General features: G+C 44.8%; 1 protein-coding gene across 2 annotated transcripts in view; it reads right to left on the reverse strand.

Annotated features, from left to right (window-relative positions):
* Positions 1–14,316, reverse strand: part of LOC144784272 (uncharacterized) — a 491,196-nt gene that overhangs the window by 282,452 nt on the left and 194,428 nt on the right. For both annotated transcript variants that reach the window (XM_078662942.1, XM_078662941.1), the window contains 3 exons: positions 8,199–8,755; positions 1,350–1,671; positions 1,040–1,256 (listed from right to left, as the gene is read on the reverse strand). In XM_078662942.1, coding sequence (XP_078519068.1) covers positions 1,040–1,256; positions 1,350–1,671; positions 8,199–8,755 — 1,096 coding nt within the window. The remainder of the gene's footprint in view (positions 1–1,039; positions 1,257–1,349; positions 1,672–8,198; positions 8,756–14,316) is intronic.

Below are 14,316 nucleotides of genomic sequence, written 5' to 3' on the forward strand. Positions count from 1 at the left end.
GAGGGATCGGCCTCTCTCACCACTTCGGAGGGCACTGGAAGCATGGGCTTGGTATAACCCAGCTGTCTTAAGACATATCTTCAAATATTTATGACAAGTATGATCTAAATGACAGAGCCTACATTAACAAGAGACAATTTTGTTCATTCTAAGCCCCAATGAACCCTGCAAATGAACCTGCTGAAATGGAGTGATCCAAAAGGCAATTTGTATAAACCGAATAAGCAAAGTACAAATCTGGTTGAGGAGACAATATTTATGGTGGCTCGATCCAATTTGAAGCGAAATAAACTGTAAAATGTTATTCCTGCATTCTTTGCTGGATAGTGATTTTGAGCATCAGCCTGCTCTAATACTCGGGTTCTAATTAGCAAGCAGATCAGTGTTTTAAATATGCTTGAAATCTATTCATAAGTACACTTTTGGCGCTTTCCAACTCGCGCTAAATAGAAGGACTCAAGGTGGCAAGCAGGTCAAGAAAAGTTTGTCCATGCATAAAATGAGAGCTCTAAATACACACAAACTCTAGGAAGTCCCAATTTCAATTGGATTACATTGGCCAGTGATGTAGGTGGAATTAAATTGAGTAGTTTCCAGAGGTTGGTGCATTCTTTGGTAATAAAGTACTTCATAAACCAGCATTTAAGTGCAAAAGAATACAACAAAACAGGGAGACCTCTGCCTCATATAGTTTTTTTAAAAATGCACCAAAATGTGCAGCTACATCAAGCACGGAATCGGCATTGCAACGTAAATGTGTGCCGTTCTACAAACAAGAACGCAAACATCCGTGTTCCAATAAAAACAACTCCTGCACTAGATTGTAACACTTCAACTTGTCAAACCAGCTATAGCTGATGGGTTAACAGTGATTTGTAGCTATTCCATGCACACAGCAAACACCGGGAACCAATGGCAGATGGCAGAAACCAGGATAAAAAGAGACAGAAGCAGAAAGACAAATAGAGGTAGAAAACCAAGTACACCAGCTCATATCTATTTCCACTTTACTTCCCCACCTTCACCAAATACCATTCACCTGTGGTTACTGTAAGAGATCAGATGTTCTGGGCCAAGAACATTAAGCAGGTCTCCAACACTGTACAAATCCCATGTGTAAACAACAGCATCCACCAGATGCTTTCGTGTTGCAGTCACCCCCATGGAAAACTCCTTCATCTCACCGAGGTACAAAGCAACCGCTCCAGTGCTGCGGCCTGAAGCAGTGGCTGGCCTGAGACGGGGCAGTAAACTGTCTGAAGGAAAAGAGAATACAAGAAATTAATGGGAGGCACATCATAGAAAGGAGTACCTACAACAAAGTTGTGACTATAAAACATTGATTCTACCTGCTTCTGGCATGCCATCCAGTCCGATGACATACAGGCCATCCACTCGCACTCTTCCCTTAAGAAGGATATTTGCCAGTGCATGTCCATCCTGCTGGAAAAACACAAGGGAATGCCCATCCAGAATGGTGTTAGGGACTCCTTTCAGCTCAATGAACTGATACAGAACAGGATCATCCAACAAGCTCAACTCGTTAATGACAAGACCAGAAGGAGAGTTAGGAGTAACCGTCTGTGATTCTGGTGGACTAGGGCGTAGAGGTGTCACTGGTGTACTTGGAGATCTGCAGGCATTCTCTGCTGAGGGAGTCATGTTTGTCACCTTGGGAACAAATTTTAGACAAATTAGCATTCCAATTATTTCTGGACTATGCATTATTTACTCTGATGTACATCTACTCCATTGCACATCCCACAATATTGTTCACTCTCATAATCGGAATCGAGGAGTGTCACCTCGATGAAATACTATTATTCAGACCTTATTTCACAACTCTGTGTTAACCATCTTATGTCATTATAAGATCATGCACTTCAAACACAGGTACAGTACCTAATCTGCAGGATCCATAAAATCCCAGGGGCTCTACCCTATGAGGTTTTCTACAGATAAGAAATTAATTGGTTATTTACCTAGTTCTGCAGAATGAAGAGTTTTCTGGGTTTACAAGCTGGGCATCATTTTGCCATCTAGTGGTTGGCTATGGAATTGCCTTTGTAGTTCTCAATATTTTTAGGTCTCGCCTGCCAATGCGCTTGCGCATTGCTGGCGAGAGATATAGTAAGGGGAAAAGAAAAGTCTACCAAAGACCTCTGGAATGCGGATTATGGCCAGTGCATGTGAGGCATTCAAGCGCAAAGCAGGCATCTGGACTGCTTTCGCCAGCGAGCGCTCGGCCTCACTTCCTGCTCCCCCTCTTACTTTCATTATCGCTCACACCCCATATTTTCGTTCCCTTCCACCCTTCCTTTGATGTCCCGCCCTACCCCAACCCCCCCATCAGACTTCAAAGGAATGCGCTCCCAAACTTGCTGGCCTCGCAAGGCTGCTGCTCCCCCGCCCCCGTGTGCACATCTCACTCCACCATTTGTTTGTGCCTCAGCATCAGACTTCAAAGGCTGCCGCTCCCGCTCCCCCGCCACAGCAATGCTGAGAGCTTGTTTTCTGGGTGGCATTGAGCATTTGTTGTCCTTCCATCTCTCTGTGACGTCAGAGACCCGACCCGAAAGTGGCTTTGCGTAGTCGCCATCTTACAGAGTCTTTCAATTTGGCAGCACTTGTCCTTGTCATGGCTTCCTAGTATTTCTATCTCTTCTTTAGATATTTAAACAGGCGCCTCATTTCCGTGGATGTTTGAGGATCAACTGTGAATCCAGAAAATTCTTCAAGGTGGGAATCTACTCCAACAGGTAAACATTTCTTATTGCAGTGTCAGTCTGGCTCGATCTACACAGTGATATTCTGCAAAGCCGGCCCTCCTCACATACGGGGTTGCTGCCTCACTACTGCACATGGCTATGGCCCTTACCACAAAGTTGTCCCATGGTGGCCCCTCCTGGCATACGGTGTCACCGCCGCACTACCACACAAGGCTACGGCTCTTACCACACAGCAGTCTCTTCCCCTGTGGGCCCCTTCTGGCATACAGGATCATCGCCTCACTCCTACACGGCCCTTACCACACAGCATTCCTTTCCATAGGCAGGCCCCTCCAGGCATACAGGGATGCCGCCTCACTACTACACAGGGCTCCTGCATGATCGGCGCAGCACGAACAACACACAGCTCCCTCTCCTGGCGTACGGAGGTCACAGACCCAGTCCTGAGCATGAGCAACAATCCAATCAGTCCAAAAGCCTTTTCATCACTTCTCGCACACAAAGTCCACTTGACAAGGCTGCCCACTGGATGTTGCTGTCTCCATTGCCCTCCTCTTCCTCACAGGGCACTCAAGTCTTGGCAAGTAGGCACTCGCTCATGCTCCAGGGAAGGTGGTCTTGGATTCCCTGGGCACCCAGTCCTGGTCACAGGCAGCAGGCTTGCAGAACTTCCCCTTCTCACACAGCCATTGTGGTTTCTAAGCAGAAGACAATTTGTGAGATCTTAAACTCCCCTTCATATAGTCCCTTCGCATTGAGTACTTTGGAGACGGTCCCTAAATAGCGTAAATGAACGCCTCCAACGTAAGCTGTTGTTTGGCTTACTGTTTCCTGACGTGACCAGGCCCCCTATCCTGCTTCCTGGTTTCTCCCACGAGGAAGATTTGTTTTGTGCGGAGCCTTCCTCTCACTCTCTGCTGTTTTGGACTGTTCTTATCGCTGACGTGGCAGCTATTATCCCCACTCCTTAACTCCCACAGAGCGTGCGGCTGTTCCGCTCAGAGTACACCGCTTGGCTGCGGACAGCGCACCTCCATTCCTTTATCGAGTATTCTGCGGTTACTTCTCTGTAAACCCTGTCTAGAGACGGACTGCGTTTCCCCCTTGAGAGTGTGCTGTTCCGCCCTGTGAAATCCTGTTTAAAGCTGGACCGCACTCCTCATTTCCCTCCTCGAGTGTGTTGCTGTTCCGCTCTAACGCATCCCCTGGAGCCGGACGGCACACCTCTTGAGTGTGTGTCTGCTCCGCTCCCGTTGTTCCTTCCCGGGAGCCGGCCGGAACACCTCAGCCCCCCCCTTCTTTTTTGAGGTTTGTCTGTTCCGCTCTAGCAGCTCTGAGAGCCAGACGGAACCTCTCATTCTGTTTCCTTGAGTGTGGGGTTGTTTCGCTCCTATTAATCCCCTGGAGCCGGACGTCTCGCCTCCTCCCGATAGCTTTTTCGCTTCCTCCACCATCTTTTACCCCTGGTATAAATGCTGTATGAGAGTACCCTTCTCTAACCAGTCCCTTGTAGGAATTTTACTCTACTAAAGACTACTTTGACTTCTTCCTTGCGAAACTCCTACTCAAGACCATTGGGGACTACCTTGGGGTAAGTGGAGCATATGAGCTGAAAATACGTTAATGTTTAAGAGAGTATTGTGTATCTACGCATTATTGTTTACCACACATATTATTTGTTTGCAGTACCTGTCTCTCCTGGCATTACCAGCAGTTCGACCATCAACATATGGGGAGAGTGGTGGAAACTCCTTGGTTTATTTCCCCATACTTTTAGGGAACAGTCTTCTGTGAGTGTGTTTCATACTGCATTCTGGGTGCTGTTGTCTGGAAGTTCGGGGAAATTTCCTCTTCGCTCCTGTGGAATCTGGCATATACTGGGCTCGCCCGACATAGTCCCTTCATATAGTCCATTTCCAGGCACCAAATCTGATCTAGGGTCTGAGTCTTTGAAATGTTATATTTGGGTTCTGCTTCTTTTGATGTGTCCACTCCACTTCTCCCTTTTCCTCTTGAAAAGCAGTCTGTCACAGCAGAAGTGTCTTCAAAGCTGATAGGACAGACCATGGGAGAGATAGAGCTCACACCTGGATGTCAGCCACAGTGATATGTGCCTCAAAATATTAGCCCAGGTCCCCCAGCCCTACTCTTTAGGATTCCCTTATCAGCCCCATGTCCTTCATAAGATGTTCACAGGCCACTTCCTTGTAACCTTGCACTAAATAACAGAGCACCCTTTGAAGTGCACAGAGGATGCCTGATCCTCCCCTCCCAGTGTCCTACCCACCTTCCAGGAATGCATCAATACACAAATCCTGTCTGGGGGTTGGGGGGGGAACTCTCTACCTCCAATCAATGTTTCATCATGCAGACCTGGGTCTCCCAAAATGGAACCCAGGGCACTCCATGTATTGTACCGTCCATAGGCACACATATACCCAGCGCATGTATGGGGCATCTATGCACTGCATAGTACTGTACCCTCCATGTACTGTACCACCAATAGGCTCACATACATTCCACATATGCATTTAACATGCACATACTGGCAAGCACTGCATCTTTTATGTACTGTACCACTCATACATCCAGCCTATGCGTTTAACATGTATGCACTATATACTGTACTATTGACAGGTACACGCACCAAGCACACACATTTAACATGTACGCACTCCTCCCTTCATTTATTGTACTACTCATAGTTACATATACATTCTCGATAGACTGCACAGCACTATGTTATGTTATATGTTATAGGGGTATTTGTAAAGCGCGCGGCTACTCAAACGAGTGTCCCGGCGCTGGCCTAACCCTTTTAACAGCACAAATTGAGCTGAAGGAATGCCGCTTCTCATCAAAACAACCATGTTTTTAATTTCCTTCTGAAACTGAGGAGAGCTTGTTCCTGTCTTAGGAAAAGCGACAGGTTGTTCCACAGCTTTGTAGCGGTCACCTGCAACGTGTACCCACCCAACCGAGAACGGACAAACTTGGGCACGACTGACAGCTTCTATGTTGGGGATCTAACAGGAGCGTATGGCTTTATTCTCCTCCTGATATAGGGGGGCTCCAATATTATGAAGGGCTTTAAAATATAATACCAAAGCCTTAAAAATCACCCTTTTTCGCACCGGGAGCCAGTGCAGAGATATCTGAGGGGAGTCATGTGCGTTCTGGGATCCACCAGCAAAATGGCCCTAGCTGCCGCATTCTGTACCACCTGCAGATAGCCTAGTAGGTAGTCGGGGAGGCCCAGATACAGAGCATTGGCGTAGTCCAGTCTAGATGTTATCAGAGCTTGGATCACTGTTTTCCTATGACGTACTGAAAGGAGGGGAAGAAAGTTCCTCATCATTTTCAATAGCCCGAAGCAAGTGACTGCCACTGATTGTACTTGTGTCTTCATGGATATTTGCCCCAAGATTTTTTACAGTGGTAACTGGACAGGTGGAGGACATGTCCTGGGGCCATCAGTTATGCCATTCTACATCAGGACTGTGGCCGAAGCAAATGATTTCGGACTTATCGGAATTACATAATAATTGGTTAAGCCTTTACCAAGAGAACACATTGGACAGGCAGATGTTAATATCCGCCCCTCTCAACATCACGTTTTTCTCAAGCGTGAACAATAGCTGTGTGTCATCAGCGTATGATATAATTTTAGCCCCGTGATTCTCAGCCGGGAGTGCCAATGGAGCCATATATAGGTTGAACAGGGTCAGGCTAAGGACTGAACCCCGAGGCACTCAGACCCTCATCGGGGGAATAGGGGCATTGAAAGGGGGGGAAACCATATGGTTTGCTGGCGACGTTCGAGAAAGGAAACAAACCCCTTGAACACCGTGCCCCCGATACCACAGTCCTGAAGCCTGTGCAGGAGTCGCTCGTGGGGCACTGTGTCAAAAGCCGCAGAGAGGTCCAGCAATATCAATACCGCTTTCCCTCCGCTATCCAAGGTGGCTTTAATAGTGTCAGAGACTTCCAATAGCGACGTTTCTGTACTATAATTGGATCTAAATCCCGATTGGCTAGGGTGCAAAGCATGGGTGGTCTCAATAAAATCAGTAAACACCATGTTCACATACCTGTCCTAAGCCTTGGAGAAGTACAGCAGCAGTGTTATGGGTCTATAGTTGCTGACTGTCAGGGGGTCTGCTGAGAGCTTTTTTAAAAGTGGCATGTTTCCAGCACTCGGGCACCGTGCCCTCCGACAGAGAAGCATTAAGAACTAGATTAACAGCTGGATTTATCACATCTGCAATAGAGACTAGCACCCTGGCTGGACAAGGATCCATGGGCGAACCAGACTTCAGTGCTTGCATTATTTTAAGTGACGTAGTCATTGAGATAGGTGGAAACTCACAGAGAGTCCCGCCTACCCTAGAGTTGGTAGAGACCGCTGCGTCTAGGCTAACGTTACTAGCTTTGCTCCCCGTTTTAAAGACATCCTGAATATTTTTTAGTTTGTTATAAAAATATTGTGCCATACGGTTAGTCCAATCCTCTGTAGGAGTAAAAGGGGGCTTAATAGATTTCGGGGAGGAAAAAGCCTTAACAATTTTGAACAGTTCAAGACTTCTGTTGCCTGCTTGTTCTATTTTAGAAGCTAAAAAGTTTTTCTTTCCCTCTCGTACTTTAGTAAAATGGGTCTTCAAAGCAAGTTTATAAGTGGTTTTCTTTATGGGATTAAAATTACTACATCCTTCAGTCACTGCAACACTCATAGTTAAATGTACATCTACTACATGCATTCAGCATGCGTGCACTGCTCAGTACTGCATTATAACTGTATTGTACCCTTCCCAGGGCCACACCACCTCTACGCAGCCCTTCATATTAATCTGATGTAGGCCTAGTGTGTATTAAGCACACAGTAGCGGAAATTTAAAAGTGAGTGAGCCTGAATGCCTCACTCCAGTGAAATGTGGTAAAAATAACCTGTTTACTCCTAGTGATCGCTACACTGTATGCTGCAACCACCATGCTTGTGCTGCTTAACTCCTGGTGAACGCAGTAGCCTTCCGCCACTATGAAGGTAGGGATTTGGGCCCCTTTCCTAGTCAAATAAGATAGCAATCTATAAAACAAGCCTATGTCATAGTGCAGATGCATGATCCGTGTTTGCCTATGACCAAAAAACAATCAGCATTAGGGATCCAGACACAGTACAGTTAGGTACTCCGTGCACGTCCGTTACGATGCAGAGGACTTTTCCATCCCAACAGGTTGCATTTCTGTGGCTGAAAGATGAAAAGTAGGCGGTTCCTCACTGCACACTCCCACCAACCCTCACCTATAAGGGAGGGAAGGGGAGACAGTAATGCATAGAGAAAGAAGAAAAGCAAGTGGGATGGCAGTTAGAGAAGGAAAGATGACAAAGTAATTGAAGAGAAGGATGAAAAGAGCAGAAATAGATGAGGGAAAATATCAAAAGACAGTAGACATATCTTTCCTTCTGCGCACCTGAAAGCTGCTCTGATCTCGGAGACGAAGGCTGTCACAGCGGCTGAGGGACTCATCATCAGTGTTGAACATTTCATCTTCATGCAGAACTTCTTGGCCCGGTGTCAGGACACTCAGGAGTCGATCAGCCTTCTCTGAGCCTCGTGACTGATAGACAACAGCATCCACCAAACCTTCCTCTGTCACAGCCATTCCCTTACGGTAAGTCCCAGAACGGCTGAAGTAAAGGGCCACCGCATCTGCTCCATTTTGGATTGTGTTGGCAGGAAGAACAATGTCAGGCCTGGGCACGACACCTGAGCTGCCCAACAGAAAGTAACCTTGAGCATTTGTCCGGTAGCCAAACAATTTCACCACCTCATAGGCTAAGCCATTTTTGCCATTGAACAGCACCACCCAATAGCCATCCAAGCTAGCACCACGACGACCAGGATGGAACAACTCCACAAACTCCTCATTCTCCCGCCCTCCTGGGTTGTCGGGGTTCACCTCAGTGATGAGCAGTACAGGCGGGCTGTCTGTTCCACCGGATATTTCAGGTTTCCTTGAGACACCATCTGAAATACGAAGACAAAAATACATTATCACAATTGACAATTAAATGCAATATGTGAAGCAAAACAAACAGTTACCTAGGGTATTAACCAAAAGCATGCTATATATTCAATGTGAACAGGAGCGTATTTTGCCCAACCCTTCCACTTTTCTCACTGTATGTTCAAGGTCTTTCAAATGTGAGTGAAGCAAGACAAGAACTTATAGTTTGTCATACACTGATGATTTGATCTAGCTGGAGACCACTCCAACAGCCCTCCAACTGTTGTAGAAGCTGCTGAAATTATTTAATTATGGTGTTTTCAGTTAACATAAAACAATGGTTTCCTCTAGGCAGTCAGCAAAACACTAGTTGTATAGCAATAATACTAAGATACAAAGTGTCAAAGTATTTCCGAACATGGGAGTAAACAGTGACTCAAATTTGGACTGAAAGACCCATTTAGCAAATATAAGGTATAGAGGCTAAGAGATGGTGGGAAGGTTAAAGAAATTCTTACAAATGTGAAGCAGTAGGGGCTTTTAAATCTAATGTGAAACCGATATTTTTGGGCATTTATTTATCCATTTAGAAAAGTAATACACAAATGCAGTTGTCACCTTACAGTAATATCCTGAATACACAAGGGAATACAGATAATGCACACATGGTACAGCACAAGTTTGACCAGTGACCCAGTGTCCAGGGGTTGGGAGATGAGGACCGATGGAAAGTGAGCATAGAGGGGGCGTTGTCAGGGAAGGAGACACATGGAGAAGGATAAAGGGGAGAAGAAGAGGAGGGGGGAGGGGGAGAGGAGGGCAGGGAGAGAGGGTAGGCTCACAGAGGTGAAACCGATTTTGTTGTATTGCTCTGCAGCATTGCTTTGTCATTTAAAATCTGAAATGGACCTACTGAGGGTAAAATGTGTCTGTTTTCTGAATTTCATACTTCTATCCAGCAAAGTTGAAATCACAAGGCCTTATGTCTATAGGGCCCTGGTGGATCAGTCTTTTCTGAACTATGTGTGGATGTATAATAGAGCCAGTACTGGCTTCTTAAAATTGCTGATCACACCCAAATCTACTACCAAGTCCTCACCTCTAGGGAATTTATTTTATTTTTAGCTCAACAAAGACCCACTATCATTTATATCCAGGGAAAATCTAGGTCTCCTTAGTAAAGGACCAATGCAGGTACCTTTAACCCCTATTCCGTCGCAGTGCTAAGGGGCCGGGGCGGCCGCATGCTGGTGACGGAACCGCTCCGTCACCAGCAGCGGTGGCGCTGTGCTCATGACAGAGCGGTTCCGTCACGGCCCCGCCCGCTCAATGGAACGCTCAGCGCAGGCGCGGAATCCGCGCCGCGCGGGCGTGCCGAGCAGGCCGTGACGGAACCGCTCCGTCATCAGCACAGCGCGACCGCAGCTGATGACGGAGTGGTTCCGCCACCAGCAGGGGAGGGGTTAAAGGGAGATAGATGGGAAATGTATTTTATGAATAACTTGAGTCAGAGTGAATGTAACTTACCAGTGACATACAGACTAAGGTGACAGTTGTTTAAATTCAAATCTTGCACAGATAGTGCAAAAAAATTTCCTCTGTCATCATGTACTGTATGTACCAATACTTTAGTTTGAAGAGGCTTGGAATACAATCACTCGAACTGCTAGAAAATGTGAGCCAAGTGGTTTACATCATGAAACTACTGACCATACACTGCGCATATGTCCCCATTTATACAAGCACAGAGTTACATGTTGAAGACCAAGATGCAGAATAATATCCTTAGTGGTTGCTTATGGCTAGTTATATCACGGGGCAATCAGACGAAGAGATCAGATGTAATTACTACCATATGAATTTCCCACCTTTGGTTATACAGTGACCTTATGAATAAGGAAAATTGTTATTAAAATGAAAATTGTTTTTACATTAACAGGGATTTTTACAAAGTATACTCAATGGATGGCAATTATTTTTAACTATTTATTTGAACTCCAAGGACAATTTTTGATGGGCTGAGTTAATCTAAATAGTCTTTATAAAACATGTGCATTTGTATATTATTGATTGGCTTTATCTTATGTATGAAATGATTCTTAATGTGATGAATTTTTATGTGGTACTGTGCTTTGATGGTTTTACATTTTTAACCGAATAAAGCTTGCAAAGGAAAGGAAGGTTGCTTATGGCTTTGAATGTAATTGTGATCGAGCACTAAGCAGCACAGACAAATACTGACATCTGGCAATGCAACAACAACCACAATTTAAACACAATGACTTTCTGAATGACAAAGTTCATTATGAAGTATTTTTGCACTTTGTACTCTGGAATCAGATCAGTAAATGAGGTATTCATAAGTGTTTTTAAATGTATTTTAAATTTCGTTTAAGGAGATGGTTTGCAACGTTTAACTGATTTGTTTGTCATGGGGATTCAGCCATGATTAATGAAATATTTATTTTGTGCAATTAAGGGCAGGGCTTAACTTTTTAACTTTGTTTTAGCTTTGTTGAACAAAACCTCTTATGTATTACAAATATTTCTTATAAAATTATATGATAATTACATCTACATCTTTTTGGTGTTAGCTGTACTCCACTTTTCCTGTTCATGTTCCCGTTGCTTTAATCAGCCCTACAGAGCAAATGCCCAAATATAAAAACATCATGCCATTAAGCAGCTGTTTCAAAATGTTTTAGTTGTGGAGGGACTCTATTATTTCTGGTAGGAGGACTGTTGTAGGGGATTTTGTTTTTCTGATTGCTAATGGCTCATTTGATCCACAGTCTGGCCATCCATGGTGCGATCCTTCTGAGGATCATGATGGAACTGTCTTATTGAGGTTTTGAAAGGAAAATACCCTCATCTTACATATTTTTTCTGTGCAACTGAATCAGAACCAGTCTCATGTTTGACTGCTTTGATTTTTCTGTGGAAAATTCCAAAGGCAGTACCATGCGGTGCCCAATTGTTAACCCGTTAAGTGCGGCGCACGTTCAGCGGATGTCGCGTGCACTACCTCAGTAGTGCTGCGCACTTCCGCTGAACGTCGCGGCCCCGCCTGCGCAATAGAACGTTCCGCACCAGCGCGGAACGTTCAGCGCAGCAAAGGGGTTAATGATCAATACGATGACAATGTACGCCATGATATATGTAAGTATAACACAAACTTGCATCGCTGTTGTCAAATCCACCCGAAATGACCTTCCCATCAACCCTAAATCAGAAATACGTGGTCAGGCAGGCCCTGCGACCTAGGCCTGAAGTACCGATTGACAGATCACAGGCGGGGTGACACATAACCCTTAGACAAATGCGCTTAGAGGAAAACACAGATCGATCCTACAGAAAGGCAGTGACACCACAATGGTCTTCGGAGATAAGGAGATTGCCCCAATATAACGTGTTTGGTATTTTGAATTTGCAAAAAAGTTGTTGCATCGCAGCACTCATATTCAGCAGGGTGTTATACCTCATTTTTATCTGTATTTTGTGTTCATTAATGGCTCGCAGCACACTAGCTACACTACAGTGACCAAGAATATAAGAAATTAAAAAAACTGAGAGCCCGGTACAGTAAGTCCAAGAGAGAACTGACACGGTAGACGAGAGCCTCTCGTTCATCCGCTCAGGAGGAGTGCAAAAAAAAAAACAAGAAGTTTCCAAAGGCGATTCATTAGCCTTGGTTATCACTACGAGGGTCGTTTGTGGAGGCAGAAGGCCCCTTGAAGTCCCCTCCTGTTTTCTAAGCGATTCATCCATGGAACCCCGAGCCCAGACGCCGGAGGAATTCTTTTCCAAGAGTGATCTTTTTCGAAGTGACCAGAGGACAGACATCTGGGTCAGGTCACTACCAGCGCACAAGTAGGATTGCCGTGCCACAACATATGACCGGGTGGAAGCCCTACAAAAGCTACACACAGACCATCTAGTCAGTCCAGAGGAAGACCCCACCCAGACGATTACAATATCGCACATTAATTCAGGGGTTGAAACGTTGACGCTTTATGGCCAAGTATTAAGCCCCAAATTTATAGACAACCTGATAGTCAGGCACACTCCTACTCGCAACCTACGCTCAGCCCACCTCTCACTTCTCCACACCCCCTCCTTCAGACCGAAGCACACAGGAGGCTGCAGATTTGCCACACTCGCTCCTCGACTTTGGAACTCCCTCCCCCTCGAAATCCGAGCCTGTCCGGACCTCATGAAATTCAGAAGAGCACTTAAAATCTGGCTCTATAAGCAAGCCTACAACTAATGTCCTCTCGAGCAACGAATCATGCCTTTTCTTACAGCGCCATGAAACCAATCGGTGTAAGTGCGCTCTACAAATCATTCTTAACATTAACATTAACATTAACATTAACATCACCCAGAACAACAAAGAAATAATATGATTAATTACCAACTGGGCTGATATTTTTGTTTTCAAAACTTCACACTGGGCCTATATATAATTTTTCTTTGTAGTATATGTTCATGTATTTTGTGTAATGTATTGTGATATGTAAATATATAATGTTTTTGTTCACTTAATGCCACAAATCTTAATGTCATTGTAGAAGAATCGTTCTGTGTGTGCGTATATATATATGTATCTAAAGTGTTCACACTTTCTAAACTACTGATATAAAGAAACATATCATGAAATAGAATACAGGAGTTTTGAGTTTTTGGTTTGGGTGTAAGTTAAGATTCATTTTTCATTTGTTGATTGTTCTCATCCTTTTGGAGAGGTCAGGGTCTTAAAAAAGCTGCAGTCGATACAAAACGCAGCAGCACGTCTTCTTTCAGGAATACCAAAATTCGCGGCCATATCTGGAACAATAAAACAATTACACTGGCTGACGATCCAAAACAGGATTAAATTCAAATCACTATGCATAGTGTATAAATCCTTAAACACTCAAGGTCCCCAATTCTTATCGGACCAGCTGGTGCCATATCATCCCCTTAGGCAGCTTCGGTCCTCTAACCTTAATCAGCTATTGATCCCCCGGTCCAAAACAGTGTCCTGGGGTGATCGTCGCTTTCTGATAGCGGCACCTAAACTTTGGAACACGTTGCCGCAGGACATCAGACTAAGTCCCTCACTCCTGCAGTTCCGCAAGAATTTAAAAACCTGGTTGTTCAACCAATAGTGCCCTTCGGGAAAGATACTCGGATGCTGCAAGTCACAGGGAGTCGTAGGTATGCAAATATTTTTAGCGCCAAGACGCCTGCGGGTATTTGTCGCGCTTTATAAATGACAATAAATAAATAAATAAAATAAATAGAAGGTTCTTTATTTTTGATTCTAAGAGTGGCAGAACCACTGTTCTTTTACTGTACAGAAAACCGGCACAGCTGTATAGCAATGGAAGCAAAATAATAAGTCCTAAGACAAGAGAGAGCAAAGCCACCCTCTGTCTTGGGAAGTGGGAGTATTTTTAAGCTGCCTCTAGGAGATTTAGTGCCCCACATACATGATGTAAAGCTACTCTCCAATTTGTGGAAGAAGCCTGCTTGCAGGGAACGTTTATCAAAAGGAATAATATGAGATACACGACTGATCACAGACGTAGGGAGGGAT

The sequence above is a fragment of the Lissotriton helveticus genome, chromosome 10 (assembly GCF_964261635.1).
Source record: "Lissotriton helveticus chromosome 10, aLisHel1.1, whole genome shotgun sequence".
In the NCBI taxonomy this organism is placed as follows: Eukaryota; Metazoa; Chordata; class Amphibia; order Caudata; family Salamandridae; genus Lissotriton; species Lissotriton helveticus.